The sequence below is a fragment of the Pocillopora verrucosa genome, chromosome 12 (genome assembly GCF_036669915.1).
Source record: "Pocillopora verrucosa isolate sample1 chromosome 12, ASM3666991v2, whole genome shotgun sequence".
Lineage (NCBI taxonomy): Eukaryota > Metazoa > Cnidaria > Anthozoa > Scleractinia > Pocilloporidae > Pocillopora > Pocillopora verrucosa.
The window spans coordinates 5034101-5050829 of NC_089323.1; the positions used below are offsets into that span (position 1 = coordinate 5034101).

At 37.9% G+C, this 16729-nt stretch overlaps 1 protein-coding gene and 2 pseudogenes across 1 annotated transcript; 2 read left to right on the plus strand and 1 right to left on the minus strand.

Moving 5' to 3' along the window:
• The first annotated feature begins 452 nt into the window (after positions 1 to 452).
• On the plus strand, positions 453 to 12418 carry LOC136277222 (kelch-like ECH-associated protein 1; annotated as a pseudogene).
• On the plus strand, positions 7316 to 9915 carry LOC136277330 (uncharacterized; annotated as a pseudogene).
• Positions 12419 to 14604: 2186 nt separating the features above from the next.
• On the minus strand, positions 14605 to 16724 carry LOC131783162 (tetratricopeptide repeat protein 28-like). Its single transcript, XM_066158931.1, has 2 exons — positions 15199 to 16724; positions 14605 to 14711 (listed from the first exon to the last, which is right to left on the minus strand). The coding sequence occupies exons 1-2, from the start codon at positions 16707 to 16709 to the stop codon at positions 14654 to 14656; spliced, it is 1569 nt and encodes a 522-aa protein (XP_066015028.1). The 5' UTR covers positions 16710 to 16724; the 3' UTR covers positions 14605 to 14653.
• Positions 16725 to 16729: the final 5 nt, after the last annotated feature.

Below are 16729 nucleotides of genomic sequence, written 5' to 3' on the forward strand. Positions count from 1 at the left end.
TAGGCCGCTGTAACTCTGACTGACTGCTTGACTCTGGTCGACTTTTCCTTGCTCTGATTAACCGACTACGAACTCTAGATTCGCGATAAATCTCTGACGAGGGCTAACGCTCGAAACGTCAGCTTTGAAACTCTTTATGGTGGGCAATTTACATTATCAACTCAGCTGATAAAACCAAAATCATGTTGATATACTCCCTAGCGACGCAGCATCGCAGTTTCTTTCGAAGCATACCCCCTAACAGTCATTGGTCTAAATTAAGCGCCTGTCAGTTTACTATCGATAAGCTTGAATGGGCATTATCTGCATTAGTAGCTAAAAGTGTCTAAAATAGGCGTCGGTAAACGTAAATCAAAATAGGTCATCAGACAAAAGGAAACAGTATTTCCTTTATTCATATGTCACGTATCATGTTCCCTTTAGTCCATATTTTTACGCCATGTTTACGAGCGACGTATTGGAAAGTCGCCAAAACAACATAACACTAAAATCGATGGATCCGAAGAGTGTGGAACTTTTGATAGAGTTCGCTTACACAGCGCAGATTCGAATCACTGAAGGAAATGTTCAAGACGTGCTACCGGTAAATCTGTCCCGTAAAAAAGCTTGTTAATTGTGACTTTATACAATCGCAACTTGATACATCGAACTGTAGCGGTATAAAGGACTTTTCAGAGATTTATGGCTGTTTGGATTTAAGTAAAGCAGCAGAAAATTTTATATTTCGCCACTTTTTACAAGTCTCAGAAAGTGAAAAATTTCAAACCTTGCCCGAAGACCGCTTGGTCGACTTAATAAGTCGAGATGGACTTGAAGTCGGAAGATGAGGTGCGGTTTAAATCAATGATTATCTCATCCTTTGACTCTCTGCATTGACCTTTTTAGACCCCAACATCAGTATGTATATTCTCCATACTGTTCTCTGTACATTTCCTAAGGTGCTAACAAAGAGAATTTGTTTAAAGATATAAATCTTCTTTTTTTTTAATAAACATTTCCCTTATCCATGTGACCTTACTATGTGACTGAGGGGTGATATTGTAAGGAGAAATTAGATGTTAGTCACTGTAGGGGGTGAAAGAGTTCAGTTAATTTCAGTGAGGCAGATACATAAAGTATCAGTTGACTTAAAAAATGATTCATATCAAATTCTTAAATTATTATGGTCATCTACTAGGTTCTTGCAGCCTTGTTACGATGGGTAACTCATGATCTGACGAACAGAACACAGGAACTGAAGGATCTACTGAAACATATACGAGTGCCTTTTGTTTCAAATTCTTACCTTAACTCGATCATCCAGTGTTGTGAACAGGGCATGAGATCTGAGTTTAAAGAAACATTGATTGAGGCCTTCTCAGTGAGTATTTTAAAGTATGATTTTCCTATTTACTTAACCTCCAGGAATGACTTTTCTGGATTCTTGGCTGAGTTGTGATAACTATATGTAGATATCTCTCACATTATAATGGACCTGTCCAATACCCATGCCACAAGCACCTATACCAGATTTCAGACCAAAACAGCTCAAAAACCACACCCTTTTGGAGGGATTACACCATAATATACAGGAGTTCTAATAACTTTTTACATAAACTGCTGACAATGGTGTCATTAAGGCAGCTCTCTCTGGAAAAAGGGCTATAAGGCAAAACCCAAACATGACAGCTTGCTTGCAAGCTAAACAGATTGTCGTGAGAGATCTTTGCCAGTATTATCATAGTTTCCATTTGGCTAATCGCTAAAACTTTCATGACAGATATACTTTACTGAGTAAAAGTGCTTTTGCCTTGAAATTACAGCCATGACATTGGTTCATGGAAAAACATTACTTGGATCTGAAAAAAATTTCTGATAAAATGTGACTGCAAATATGACTCTTGAGATGTAATGTGCTGCAATTAATTTAGCATTTTAGTTGGACCTTTAATGAGAGCACTTAGGGACCTTTAAAAATTTCTTTATTTTGTCTGTGCTGGATGTATGTATCTTGACAGGCCAATTACCTCTCTCTGTAAAGGTATAGTATAGGTTTGTCTCCTAACTACCTCAATGACGAGTGGGGTCCCTTGTACAATTTCAGTATACTTTGTAGAAACTGTTCACACTGTTTTATAACTAAGTTAATCAGTGACATCGGACACTGCGTTTTGTTCCACATATTCTTGTTTAACCGGTTTGATCACGTGCGGTTTTTTTTGTAATAATATCTTGATTTTGTTTTAGGAGTTTCAATGTTTTTCGATCGAACGAATTGATGTATGAGTGATTCCTACAAAATAAACAAGTTTAACAGTTTCGAATACGATTATAATATACTTTAATTATACTTCAAGTATACTTTTTCTGTACTTTCCAGAAACGAAGTACATTTGAATTATACTTAATTTAGACTTCAACAAAAAAAAGTATAAATGAAGTATATTAAGCAAATTGTGGTAAATGTACTTTATTTGTACTTGAATTGGAAAAGTATACTTCAACTATACTTTTCTAAACCTTGGAATTTGCAAAAAGGTTGCCATAGAAAATAAAGTATACTTTAAGTATACCTTTAAAATGTAATTACTGACAATCTGGCCTGCAAGTCTACAATCTTGAACTCTCTACACAGATGCTTAAAAACTGAAACACTTAAGGCACTAAATTTAATACATGTTCAAAAAGTATCCCAAAAAAAGAAGTCAGTAGAACACAATTGTCGAGAAGCAACAAGAACTGTATTTCTTGCAAAATTACACTATTTTAGGTTTTTTTTTAAAATATTAACTGGTGTGATAAACTATGAAACAGAAACTTAAGAAAGGGGATGCATGCACGCTGAATTTTCGTACTCCACCCCTGGATTTCCCGCATTGCAATATAGGGAGTAACCATTATACATCAGGGTATCACAAATCAAGTGGTTTACGCGAAGCGTCATTATTACTTATTGACTCCGTGTTGAGGTCGTCCGAGGGCAAGCAGTGGACATCGGAAAGTTCTGCGGCCAACGCCACATGATTGTCTGAGGTATCTTTAGTACTGGCTGAGAAAGATACCGGTTGTAAGGTCCACGCAAGTTTCACCTCCTTAGCCTTTTTCCAGAAGAAGAATCCTCACTACAGTCCGCCATTTTTTTTTGTTACGCTCCGCTGACATTTAGAACAGTCGGCTTATATACGGGATCTTAAAATTAAGATTTGGCGGGCGAAACGAACTTTGTCTCTCGATCGGTGACTCGTGAAATTGCGTTGGTATTTTGCCTTTTCTATTAAGATCTTGCCTCTGTCTTTAGACACAATGAGGGACACAAAGAAAGACAATAGAAGGAAAACAACACCATCATTCAAGTATGTTGAAAGAAGTAAGTGAAATTGTTTTTTATTTGCACACGTGAAGATGCATTCGTTGTCAGAATAAGCCCCAAAGTTTGTTGCATTTCAATGGCTAAATAAGCTTATGGAGTGATCTTTTTCCATAAATTATGTAAACGTTTCCTTAATCTGAGTTTGCAGACTCCCTTGTGCTAATGCACTGTAAAATAAACCTAAACATTACAGTAATGTGACATCACAAAACTACTGGTTAATACACTTACACCAAAATCATTCTTCTCATTCAAATATACCTAGAAAATAACCTGTGCTAAAAATTTGTTTCTAATCAAACAAAGAAGCTGTTCAGCACCAAAGCCTGGTCAATGTCATGACCTAAATCATGCATGTGTAGAGAGACTGTTTGAACAGTACATGTACAATCAAACACTACAGTGACTCACCTCACATAGTGTGATCACTATTTATAGATATAATTACTTTTTTGTATTTCTGGGTTCAAGTATTGATATTAATAATATTTAATGCAATTTCTGTGAATTTTTCTCAGGACGTGTTAATTGATTCCCATACATATATTTCAGTTTAGGCTGCTGCATAAATGGTATCCTGGTAGCCTGAGGCGCCTAAGTTACCAGATCAAGCGACTAAAATTTTGTTCAGGTAGCCCAGATGGGCGCCTAACTGGAGTTTTCACTCCCATCTAATGTGTTTAACGACTCCTAGACTGGGCTGCCGACTTTTATGCTTTACACATAATACTGTACAGTATATAATGCTTTTGTTGTCAATCAGCATTTACAGCTGTCTACTAGCTTGTATAAAACACAGCAAAGATGAAAAGCCTTTAATAGTGTCCCTAAAATAGCTTATTGCTTATATGACTATATGCAATAAAGGTACAGAGAACTAAAGTATAGATGTTTTTGAGATGGCAGTGGCAATGGCAACCACAATAAGTTTACTTTTATTCCAGTAGTGCTTGTTACAAACTTTTCTCTTTTGTAGCATTTATCTTAAAAAGCTTAAAGCCTTTATCATTATCATTAGTGGTTCAGGTATACTAAAAGCAGTTGCCTTAACTCTGATCACCATTCCCATCTCAAAAATGTCTTTGCTTGCAGTTTAATTCTGAAAGTACTTACAACTAAACTTTTTGCTTTAAATAAACAAAACTTGAAACTTGAAAGTGGCATGGGATTAACAACATACAAAAGTGGTGACTTACATGAAGTTAATAAAAAAAGTTTAAGTAATCTGTAAAAGTGGTTGCCCAAAGAAATTAGTCACAGGGATCATATTTGGCTATGTTCTTGATATCATGAGCTTCTCTAAGCCTTCCCTATTCTTATTTCTTTGAAGGTTACACAAGAAAGAAGTTCCCAGACATGACATCTGATAGTGGGGTCAAAATAGCATTAAGGAACAACATAACCTGTCTTGAAGCTAAGCCAAAAAAAAAAAACAGACAGTCCAAGTTTTTGATTAATAAAAAATGTACAAAAGGCTTGTAAAACACCTGTTTAAAATCTATCTTAGATACAGTGATGGAACTATCAATGAAAATTTTTAATCTTTTTAATATATATTGTATATTAATTGCCAGAAACAAGAAGACAAGACAGTTAGTCTATTTCAGTTTGAAGAAATCTAGCCATTACTGCATTATTGCTGTGCATGATTATATATTTTTAAACAATTAACACATTTTTATCAAATTCAGTGAGTTCCAATTAACTTGCCTGATCAGAAAAGAGTTGCTCTTTTTATAATATTGTAAAAACCTCTTTTTCAGTCAGATTTGCTTTTTTCTGAGGGTACATTTGTATTGCAAAAGTCATGTTTATACATTGATAACAATAAATGTTACCACTATAGATTGATTAAGCCTTTGTTTCAGTTATATTTATTTATACATGTATGTATGAAGTATACTTAAGGTATACTTTAAGTAAACTTCCTTTAAAGCATTATTCTTTAATTAAGTATTCTTTTATTGTACTGAATTTCTACAAGGGGTAATTTTCCTTAAAAGGCCAAATCTTTGAAGTATACAATTCATAAGCTGGTAAGTCCTATATTCTGAGTTCAGCATACTACTCCTCTTATATTTTTTAATATTGCAAACAGTCATTAGAAGTTATTATTATTTTTCAGGAAACAAGGAAAATTTCTACCCCTAGCACATTTTACAAATGACGACCCCCAGATCCGACTGTGATGTACTTTGCAGGGGGATACTTGAGAAGATCTCTAGATGTTTTGGAGTGTTTTGATCCTCAGACTCTCAAATGGACTATTCTCTCCCCAAGAGTGGTCTTGGGGCAGCTTATGTTGGTATGGTAAATATTGTATAATGAAGATAGATAGATAAATGACCTCTATTTTTACACAATGATTTTTTAAACAACAAGCTTGTGATGTCATGTGAAAGTTAAACGAGCTACTTGTAAATTCTCAATTATTAAAGGAAGATATTATTCATTTGTCATGTAGGACAAAGAGAAAAGTTTGAGTCTTCCAAGGATTCAATTTTCAGACTGACAGATCTTATGGTTCAGTTCTCTACCACTGAGCTGCAGTGATTGTAGCTAGGCAATAAATCAGCTTTACCTGCATTCCTGATTCCAGCGGAATCCAGGAAACTTGTTATACATAGATGAAGTATATTGCCTTGAAGCTCAATGGTATTTTGCTGAACTCCAGATCAGTAAAGAGTTTGTATTAGATCCTGGCTTACACAATGCCTATCTCCTCCCAAGAGTATGAAACAGGGTCCAGTTAACTATTTCATTCCCAATAACTCCTTCCTGTCTCCTATACACAGCCTTTTAACTTTGTTGTGAAAACTGGGTGTTGGATCAAATGATAATCCCTTAGTTGATATTTTTTAGTATTCTCATCACTTGCCAACTTCATATTCTATTGATAATAAAAAGAGAAAAATGTCTTGATCACTCCTAGGAGTGGAATAGTTAACTGATAGGTAAACTTTGGTTGCATCAAGCTACAGAGACCTAAGCTCTGCCAGCTGACACTTTGACCCCTAAGAGTGATTAACACCTAAGTTCTCCCTACAATATCTCCTGCTGAATCACACATTAAGCTCATGAGAATCAAGGAAATGATCACTAACTAAAGAAGCTCTTGATTGTTCAATTCTCCTTACCAGTAGTATAGGAAATGTATAGAGAACAGTATGGAGGATATGCATACTGATATTAAGGTGTAAAGAGTTAAATAATTCAGTCTTGTATGTTGACTCAGTCATTAGCATAATCCTCCATTTGCAGATAACATGCTGTATATAATTGGTGGTCGCAACAACACCCCAGCTGGGAACATAGACACACCTTCCGTAGACAGGTATGATCCTCTGCAAGATGAGTGGAAGCCTATGGCACCCCTCAGTGTACCACGCAACAGGTTGGGCGTGGCAGTGGTAGATGACTGTATTTATGCAATTGGTGGAGGAAATGGGAGGGCATGTCACACATCAGTGGAGAAATATGATGCCAAACAAGATGAATGGACAACAGTTATGTCACTTAATTTTCCTCGCATAGGTAGGTTTTGGGCAAGGTTGTAGATTAATACACCTCTCCAAACTGGAACTGTTTGGGTAACCAGTTGGCAAGAGGAAAAAATCTATTGCTCAAATTTGTAGAAAATGTCACCAATTTGGCCACATGTTTGCATACAACACTATCAGAGTTTCATTTTCACTTTTTTCTAGTGACAGTTTATCTGGTAATTACCATTTTTATTGTTATTAGTTTGCCGTTTGGCAACTTTGAATCAGGGTTCGTACGGGTCCTGGAAATCCTGGAAAGTCCTGGAATTTTATTATCGCATTTTCCAGGACTGGAAAGTCCTGGAAAAGTAATGCTGGTCCTGGAAAGTCCTGGAAATCTGTTAAACTGAACAAAGTAATAAAGTTTTCTCTAAAACAAATGAGCAAAGTTTTTTTAGTATTTTTATAACGTATTCCTTTCTGGTTTTGACCGCATGACCGCATCTATATTTTTTCATGTTTCCCGAAACTGACACGAGTGTAACTCTGGATCGAGGGCTCATGTATCATCATAAGCTCATGCGCAGTAGTAACCTTGATGCATGCATGATTTTGTAAACGGGTACTCAGTGAATGGGCGTCTTGAGTTTTAAATGTTTTGTTCCGAAATATGCCTGGGAAATGCTTGTTTAGTGACCGATGGTTGGAAAACTCTTCCTATAAATTGTGGCTGGAACGTGACGCGGACAAGTTTAAAGCAAAATGTAGAGTTTGTATGAAAGCGTTTGATGTATCAAATATGGGAGAATCGGCATTGAAAAGCCACGAAAAGGGAAAGAAGCATATTCATCTTATCGAAAAGCAACAAAGAAATACAACAGGTGACATAAGAAACCTTTTCTCGAACAGCTCTTTCGCTGCCCCTCGAACAGCTCTTTCGCTGCCCCTCGAACAGCCACTGAAAGTAACAACTCTACTTTGACTGTATCAAGTAGTGCCGCTAGTACAACAGCAGGTATGTCCGGGTTCGTGACGAGGAATGATACTTTAACTGCTGAAATTTGGTGGGCGCTAAAGGTGAATAGCAGCCATTATTCGTATAATTCCTGTACAGATATAAACTTCTTAGTGCAGCAAATGTTTCCAGACAGTGACATTGCAAAGAAATTTACCTGTGGGGAGAAAAAGGCCTCCTATCTTTCTTGCTTTGGTATTGCACCATGTTTCAAGAGTCTTCTAAAGGAAAAAGTCAAATCTTCAAAGGGATATGTGCTTTTGTTTGATGAAAGTTTGAATCACGAACTGCAAAAGAAGCAGATGGATTTCCATGTTCGCATCTGGAATCATGACAAAGTTGAAACTCGCTATTATGATTCACAATTTCTTGGGCATTCTAGTGCAGAGGATATGCTTCAAAAGTTTCATTCTTGCAAAGAGGACTTGAGCTGTAGAAATCTGATTCAACTCTCTATGGATGGGCCCAAGGTTAACTGGAAATTTTATGAAATGGTAGAGCAAGAATTGAAGAGTGATTTCAGTTGCACTCTCCTTAACACAGGCAGTTGTGGTATACATGTTGTGCATGGAGCTTTTAAGGATGGTTGTGATGCAGCTGGATGGACGGTGCAGAAAACTCTCTCCAGTCTTTACTGGCTGTTTAAAGACAGTCCGGCTCGAAGAGAAGACTACATTAGAATAACTGGTAGCAGTGTATTCCCCCTAAAATTCTGCCAGCACCGGTGGTTAGAGAATGTGTCAGTTGCCGAGCGAGCACTGGAAGTGTGGCCTCACATTGTCAAATACATTAATGCTGTTAAGGCAAAGAAAGTTACTGATCCCAAGTCCAAATCTTACGAGACCATTAGCAGTAGTTGCTGTGATCCCTTGATGCCAGCAAAGATTGCCTTCTTCTCATCAGTGGCAAAACAGATCAATCCTTTTCTCACAGCATTTCAGACTGATAAACCTATGCTGCCATTCATGAGTATCAGTTTGTACACTTTGTTGAAATCATTGTTGAATAGGTTTATCAAGGGTGAACTTGTTACCGAGGCAACATCTCCTCTGAAGATCCTGAGGTTGAAGCCCACTGATAAAGAACAGCAGTTAGACTACCAGAAAGTTGATGTTGGCTTTGTGGCACAACACATGCTGAAAGAAAAATCTGGGAAATTGAGTGAAAGGCAAGTTCTTCAATTCAGAATGGAATGTAAAGATTTTCTTGCAAAAACAGCCTCTAAACTGCTTGACAAAACACCAATAAATTATCGACTAGTAAGAAGTATGTCTTGTCTGGATCCAAGGCTAATGGCATCAGAGAAAGAAGGATGTGTCAAAAAAATGAAAAGAGTTCTTGAAATTCTTGTGGAAGCCCACAGATTGAAGGCTGATGAGTGTGATGAGGTGATATATCAGTTTGGACAGTTTTTGGATGAATGTGCAGGTAATCCTGACTTTGAAGATTTTGACCCTAGTGAATCCTCTTTAAGAGTCGACACACTGTTATATGAACACATGGCTGGTAATAAGCAACTGGCAAAAGCATGGGGGGTAGTTGAATTATTGCTGCTAATGTCTCATGGTCAAGCCACAGTTGAAAGAGGATTTTCTGTAAACAAAGAAGTGGCAGTTGAGAACCTGTCGGAAAGATCGTTCATTGCACAGAGGATTATTCATGATCATATTGAATCAGTTGGAGGCCTTGCCAATGTAAAAATCTCAAAGCAACTACTTATGGCATCTGCTGGAGCGCGACAGAAATATATTTCCTATCTAGAAGAGCAGAAGAGAATTAAAGTGTCCCAGGAAAACACGCTTAAAAGAAAGGCAGCAATGGATGGGATTGATGTGCTGAAGAAGAAAAAACGGCAAATTGAAACTGATATAGAGGCTCTTTTAAAGACTGCAGATGAATTTGCAGATAGGGCTGAAGATTCAAGAAACCTTACTTGGGTTGCCAAATCAAACAGTTTGCGAAGATCTGCCAAGGAAAAAAGGGCAGTCTTAAAGGACATTGAAGAGCAGTTGGAAGGAAAGCTCCAAGAGCTGAAAATAATTAACCCCACTTTGAATCCCAAGATGTGAATATTAATTCTACTTAGTATCAGTCACGGATTTCTGATGTTACTTCTGAGATATTAAGAGTTCAATGAAAGAAGTTGATATTCTCTGTTTTCTTTGTTCTCATTTGTATGTCTGACAATGTGTTGAAATTGAAAGTAGAAATGAATCTTTTATACTTATGAGAGTGAAAGAGTTAAGGTGAATTTTGGAGTCCTGGAAAAATAATCTGAAGCCTGGAAAAGTCCTGGAAAAGTCCTGGAAAATTGTTTCTGAAAAAGGGTACGAACCCTGTTGAATAAAATAAAAAAAAGGGGATCTGTTAAAAAAATGTTGTCACGGCTTTTCAGTAATATTTTTGTTGAATTCAGTCACCATATTATTGAAATTTTCTTACTCTCAGTCCTTTCCTTTGGGGGGTCAAGTGTTTGAGCTGCTTTTTGTTCAATGAAAAACTAAATTTGGCTCAAAAATACCGAAACGTGCTTAGTAATGTAGGAAAAAAACAAAAGAGGGAATAATAAACCAAGTACAAGCCAGTATGGCAAAGGATGGAGTAGATCAACACAAATTATAAATGACTATGAAATATTAGTTTAGTAAGATAGAAAAACACAAAAGAGGCGATAAGAAACCGGGAAGGAAAAAGAGTAAAAGAGGATGGAGAAGATTGATAACGATTGTAAATGACTGCAAAATATTAGTTTAGTGAGATAGAGAAGCACATGAGAGACAATGATAAATCAAGTTTGGAACTAGGATGGCCCAAAAAAACTTTGAAATTTTGGCCAAGGAGATGCACATTCTCTTTTGCAAGTGCTGTAACGGATGCTGTGTTTTAAATATGTTTTGCATTTTTTCGCTAGGTGTTGCTGTTGCTGTACTTGATAGAAAGCTTTATGCCGCAGGAGGATTTGATGGAAGACACAGGCTCAGGAGGTAATAGAATATTAAGAGTTGTTTGAGTGTGATGCTGTTTTTCACGAAGTAAGCGCAAAGTAAGCCTTCGCTTTAGTGTAAGATGTTTTCATCCAGTGAATGACACTAGCATGCTATAATGTTCCTATTAAGAGTCGATGATACAACCGTGCGATCAGCACTCCATACGCCCTACCACTCAATGAACCGTTGGAGATTTGTGGTTGGCCGTTTAACAAGGTCCTTGATGATAAACTTCCTGCATACTACAAACTAAGATATGAATGTCGATATATATGCGTTATTGACCAAGCTTGCTCGGTCTAGATGGCTAGAAATTGGCCAAGTTCTTTTTCTTTGCTTCATATAAGCAATATAATAACTAATTCTTCTGCACAATGATGAAGTCGTGTGTGTTTCCTTTTTTGGGGATTAAAGCCAAATGTTGTCAAAGATATATTTACATATACTCTCGTGAGTGGACAGGTGTATTGGTTGAAAGCTCTGTTATTCGAGAGTCACGTTTGTGGCTTCGCTGTGATTCCAAAGATCTCTTTATATAGACTCTCATGAGTTGACAGGTGTAATGGTTAGAAGCTCTGTTATCGTAAAGTCTCGTTCGTTGCTTCGCTGTGATTTCAAATGGATGGTAGTTCTCTACCACCCTCTGATGTGATGATAATTAATTAGCTAGACTAACTTTATCAACCCCTCTCTCCCTCACCCACCCCACCCCCCCCCCCCCGTTCATATTTACAAGGGACATGTTTTTCTGAATTTCATTTCAGTGTTGAATGTTATGACGTGGATACTGATCTGTGGAAATTAGTGTCTCCGCTGGTCGAGCGTCGTAGTGGCGCAGGAGCAGCCTCGTTGAATGGCTTTGTGTATGCCATCGGTGGATATGACGGCGAAACACAATTAAATAGTGTTGAACGCTATAGCCCAGCCTCGGACATATGGATAACTGTTTCGCCTCTGATGCACAGGAGAAGTGCACTTAGCGCAGCTGTTTTGTGCGGGAAACTTTATGTAGTCGGAGGTTATGATGGAGAAGGGTTTTTGAACACTCTCGACGAATACGTCCCTGAACAAGATTGCTGGAAGTTGGTTAGCAGTATGAACCTGAGACGTAGCGGAGCGGGAATTGCAGTAGGTTGGAAACCTGCCACCTAGAGCCCCTTTGGTTGAGGCTCAAAAAGTAATCAATGATAGGTTTTGCTTTTACCCGCGCTGTGATTGGCCTGGAAAACTCTTGCCAACCTCTCAACCAATCAAATGCGGCATTAAAACCAGTCACAACTCGGTCACTTACGTTTTCCCGCGCAAAGTGGCGATTGCATGTGACAATTTTGCGTTCTCATTGGCTTCGTTCGACTGAGGAATTTTCCCTTGAGTGTCGAATCCCGGGTAGCAGTGGGTTCTTCTCTTCCACATAACCTCTCGACCAATCAAATGTGAGACAAGAAAACAGTCGCGACTTATCACCCACTTTTTCTCGCGCGCTTCATGTAGTTTGGTTTGCATTTTTGATACTCAGAAAAATTTCCTCAACAGAGAAAACACAACATATTTACCACCATAGATAATCGCAACGAATTCAGAATAAAAACCGAAAAATAAAGAAGATATGCTTACTCTCACATGTGCGTTGTATTTTAACTTAGTGCTTTAATTTCCAAGTAATGGTTCATTACTTTACAATGAAAATATATCCTACCGAATCTCATTTATGTGGCCTATAAAATACGGGATAAAATACAGTATAAAATACGGTGCGATTTGGCCATTGGACCTCGTATGTTCGTCAAAGTTCTCATTCAGCTTTCTTTGGTGTAGCTCTCTAAATGCCAGCAGGCCCCGGATGTTCGAAGGATGAATAAATTTATCCACTGGATAGCGAGTGGATAGCGCCATCCATACTTTGAACAACCAACATAACACCATGGGTAAAATTTATCCGCTGGATAGCGGTTTGTCCAGCGGATAAGAAGTTATCCATCCTTTGAACAACCGGGGCCAGGTGTTTAAAATGCTCCGCAGCAAAAAGATCCGTGTGTATTATCAAGCATTTCTCTATCATCCTTATTTCAACTTCAGTTATGATGAAACAAAACCTCAAATACAATCAAGGACGCTTTCCATCTTGCTAAAATTCCTGATTCAACCTATTGAAATCCAAGCACAACATGATCCACTAAAACATCAACCTTTGGCAATATTTCTTTTCCTCATCGGTTTGAGTGGAAATACTAGATCCATTTCTATCTCCATTTCTATTTCTACAACGTGACGTCTTTTCCTAGTGTACTGTTGACTTCCTGGAAAGCTGAGCCATCGATTGGCGCACTGAAATATTAAATAACAGCATCTTTTCCTAGTATTAATGTATCAAACTAAATATGTTGAAATTTTTTGCTGTAAAATAAGTTTCTAATTGACTCTCCGCGACTTTTCCTAGTATTAACGTTTAAAAAGTAAACATGTTGAAAATTTGCAGAAAAATGTTTTGTAGTTCAGTCTCACGTTTCGACCTGATTGAACAGTGTCCCACCTCAACTCACCCAGCTGAAAAAAATAACTCTTGCATGCATTGCATGCCTATGATTTTACTGTTTATCCAGGCACCGTTTCTTCTTTTAACTTTGTTTGTTGCGCTTATATTGAGAACTGTTTTTTTTTTTTCACTGCTCTGTTTGGTAATTTTGTTTTGTTGAATCTTCTGCATAGCTCGTTCTCTCCTCTGATTAAAATTTCGTTCAAATCTTACACAATGCTTTTCTCGACTCTGTTTGATTTCCAAGCTAATATCTACATCACTGTTTGTTTCAACTTGAGTTTCTTCCCTATATTAGAATCTAGCCCTCTGTTCTTTTCCTTAACCCTTTAACTCCCATGAGTGACCAAGACAGAATTTCTCCTCACAATATCAACACAGAATCGAGCAGACAGGTGAGGAGAATAAAGAAGAAAACTCAATAGGGGGACTAAAAGTTGATCCAATACCAAATGCTCTAAGTTGAAATCATACGTATTTTATGGCAGACAGTAGGGAGAATTACTAATGAGATCTTGGGAGTTAAAGGGTTAATTCTGGCTAATTGTCACGTTCATATCCTACGAACTGTTCGTACTCTTCTGTTTGGCGTTAGTATCTCGCGCAATGTTTTCTCCTAATTTTATCTCAATAATTCGCTCACCGTTTCTCTTCTTCTCTATTTGTTAATACTTTTCTTTTAGTATACTACACTTTGTTTGTTCTCTTCTCCACTTAACTTTTAGATTAATATGTAGCGCCCTGTTCTCAAGCTATTTGATTTTTGCGGTAATTCTCAAGCATTTTTCTCTTCCCTGTCTGATTTTTACATAATTACCTTCTCTCTTTGATTTGATTGTGTCTTCAGTATCTTGGCACTTTTTGTTCCCTCTTCTGTTAGTTTGTTATGTTATCATCTCCTGCACCAGTGAACAGTCTTAATCACTCTTTAATGATCACGTGTGCGTGCAGCGGTAGAATTGAAAACAGAATTATAATGATTTAAATCAAGGATTAATTTTGAGTTTTGACGAAGCTTTGCTAACATTCTCACATTTTACACATTGAGCTAATTTCCTGCGTTCAGTTTTCCCATCCCAATGTATTGTAGTTCCTATTCATAGTAAACTTAATAGATCAAACGACTTAATTGCAGGTTTCATCGTCGCTGCCTTTCGATTAAGCCCTGTCTACATAAGCACGCAAAATCAACTACTTGGCTTTAAAAAAGAATTTAAAATGTCTTCGCAAAGTAATACCAGTGTCCATTGAACGAATATGTACAGGAAGAAGAATCTTTGTGTAGGATCAGTAGTCACTCTGTTTCTTCTCCGCCTTGTTGTTGTCTTCCTCGAATTCTTCTTTCCTGAAAAAACATTATAAATTTGTCGCTATTTCATCTTTAGAGTAAACGGAACAGATTTTTCAATTGAAGAAAGTACTTTCTTCTTCAATGCCATTGGGTATGATTATCCAAACTTGTCCAACATACCATGCTAGATACGAAAGTGACTTAAAGATTGTCAATTTATTGTTATTTTTGTTGATTTTTTACAGATAAAGTGAACTTTTTCAGCTTCTCAAGTTACCTTCATCGTCATAACGTGTAGTATCGTATCGACCATGTTGCATTCAAAAGAAACGCTAATTCAAAGCCAATTTTAGAAAGCCTTCCGTGGAAATATTCTTGCTCCGAGCACTAGATAAAAACAACTTCTTATTCTTGGCATTTTATGGATGAAAGACAAAGACAAAAACAAACAACAAAATTAGAACAACTGAGTGAACTGAACAGGTTAAATGTGCTAATCGGTTTATCGGTTTAGAAAATTGCTCATTATAATCAGACTTACCCTTTTTTCATAAAATCAAATGTGACGTTGTCCCCCATCAACACAAACGGAGCCCATTGGGAAGGTTTGGAAAATCCATTGCTTCTCAACCATTGAACAGACTGGTGAAGAGATTCACTGGCACTTTCTCCACGCACGAGGTGTTTATAAAAATGTTTCATGAGCTCTGCCGTTGCTTTGTCTTCTATAGCCCACGATGCTACCAACACTGAACGTGCACCAGATGCTAAGAATGCTCGAGCGATTCCAATAACTCCTTCCTTTTTAATCAATCCACGCCCACTGTGACAACAGCTAAGTACTACCAGTTTAGCTCGCACTTGAACTCCTTCAATGTCGGACATTGACAGGAGGTAGTCTTCCTCTTGTGGAGTACTGTTACTAGTACGTTGAGGAGAGAGGGCAATCTCTCCTCTTTCGGCATTTCCATGTGCGGCAAGATGTATCAGACTCACTGAAGGTATTGCTTGAAGAACCGCCTGCTTTGTTGCGCGACTTCCTAATAAAGGCTGAACGCCCAGCAGTTGACCAACCATCTCCGCTTCCTTGCTTGCACAGAACAATGGTGTAATGTCAGTGAGACGTCCATTGTAATATACTTCGCCAACCGTAGGATCACCCACAACCACTGCACCAGTTTGACTGTGATAGTCTGCTGGACATTCTTGCATGAGCCGGAGAGTCGTCAATGAAGGGACGATGCGTATTCTGTACTTCTCCGATAAATACTTTCCGGCTGTTTCATCACGCAAGGCAGCAAATGGGACTCGGTACGAAAAACGATCCGGTACAATGATGATTTCGGGCTCTGTAAGTAAATCTGCCACAGGTGCGACGATCCATTCGTAGCACAAATGATGACTTCTTCCGGTATCTTTGGTTTCGTCACCTCGCAAATTTGCTTGGCTCTCTTCATGACGAGATGTCGTCACGTTGTCATCCAGCGATCGGTCTTCGCAGTTCGCTGCGGGTAAAACACCAAAGCATTTGGCGCTCTTTTTGAAAACTCCTTCCACTTCGCAAACTTGTTCAGCAATAAGAGTGTCTATTTTCACTTCGTCTGTTTTTAGAAAGAAAATGTGTCCATTTGCTTTCAATACCCAGAGAAGAATTTGCCGATCTTGATACGAAATGTACAAAAAAACACAGTTACTTTCTCTTCTCGCGATGTTTTCAATCCCGAACCATGATCGTGGATCAGCTGAGATGTGGCTTTGAGCGGAGTACTTGTCTGCCATGAATTCTGCGAGGACTCTTGCTCGTCCCAGCTCCTCAACATAGAGAGCATCTCGAAATTTTCCAGTATTGCAAAGGAGGCAAGTGAGTAACTTGTAGGGAAAAGTACCGTGTTCCTCTAACAGAGAAATTTCAATTCCACTGTTTCCTCTCTGAAGAGTTCTGATTTGTTCATATTTTCCAATACATTGAAGAAGATATTCCATTGCCTCGACATCCTCTGACTGCGATATCTTTAAAATTGTAATACTGAGAAGGCTTTCAAACTCAGTCATTTTGTGTCCAATTTGGCTGC

Excerpts from the sequence above, each read along its gene's own strand:
- LOC131783162 (XM_066158931.1), bottom strand. The coding sequence starts at position 16,709 with ATGACTGAGTTTGAAAGCCTTCTCAGTATTACAATTTTAAAGATATCG. Across the intron at positions 14,712-15,198 it reads TTTGATTTTATGAAAAAAGG|GAAAGAAGAATTCGAGGAAG; the intron begins GTAAGTCTGATT and ends ATGTTTTTTCAG.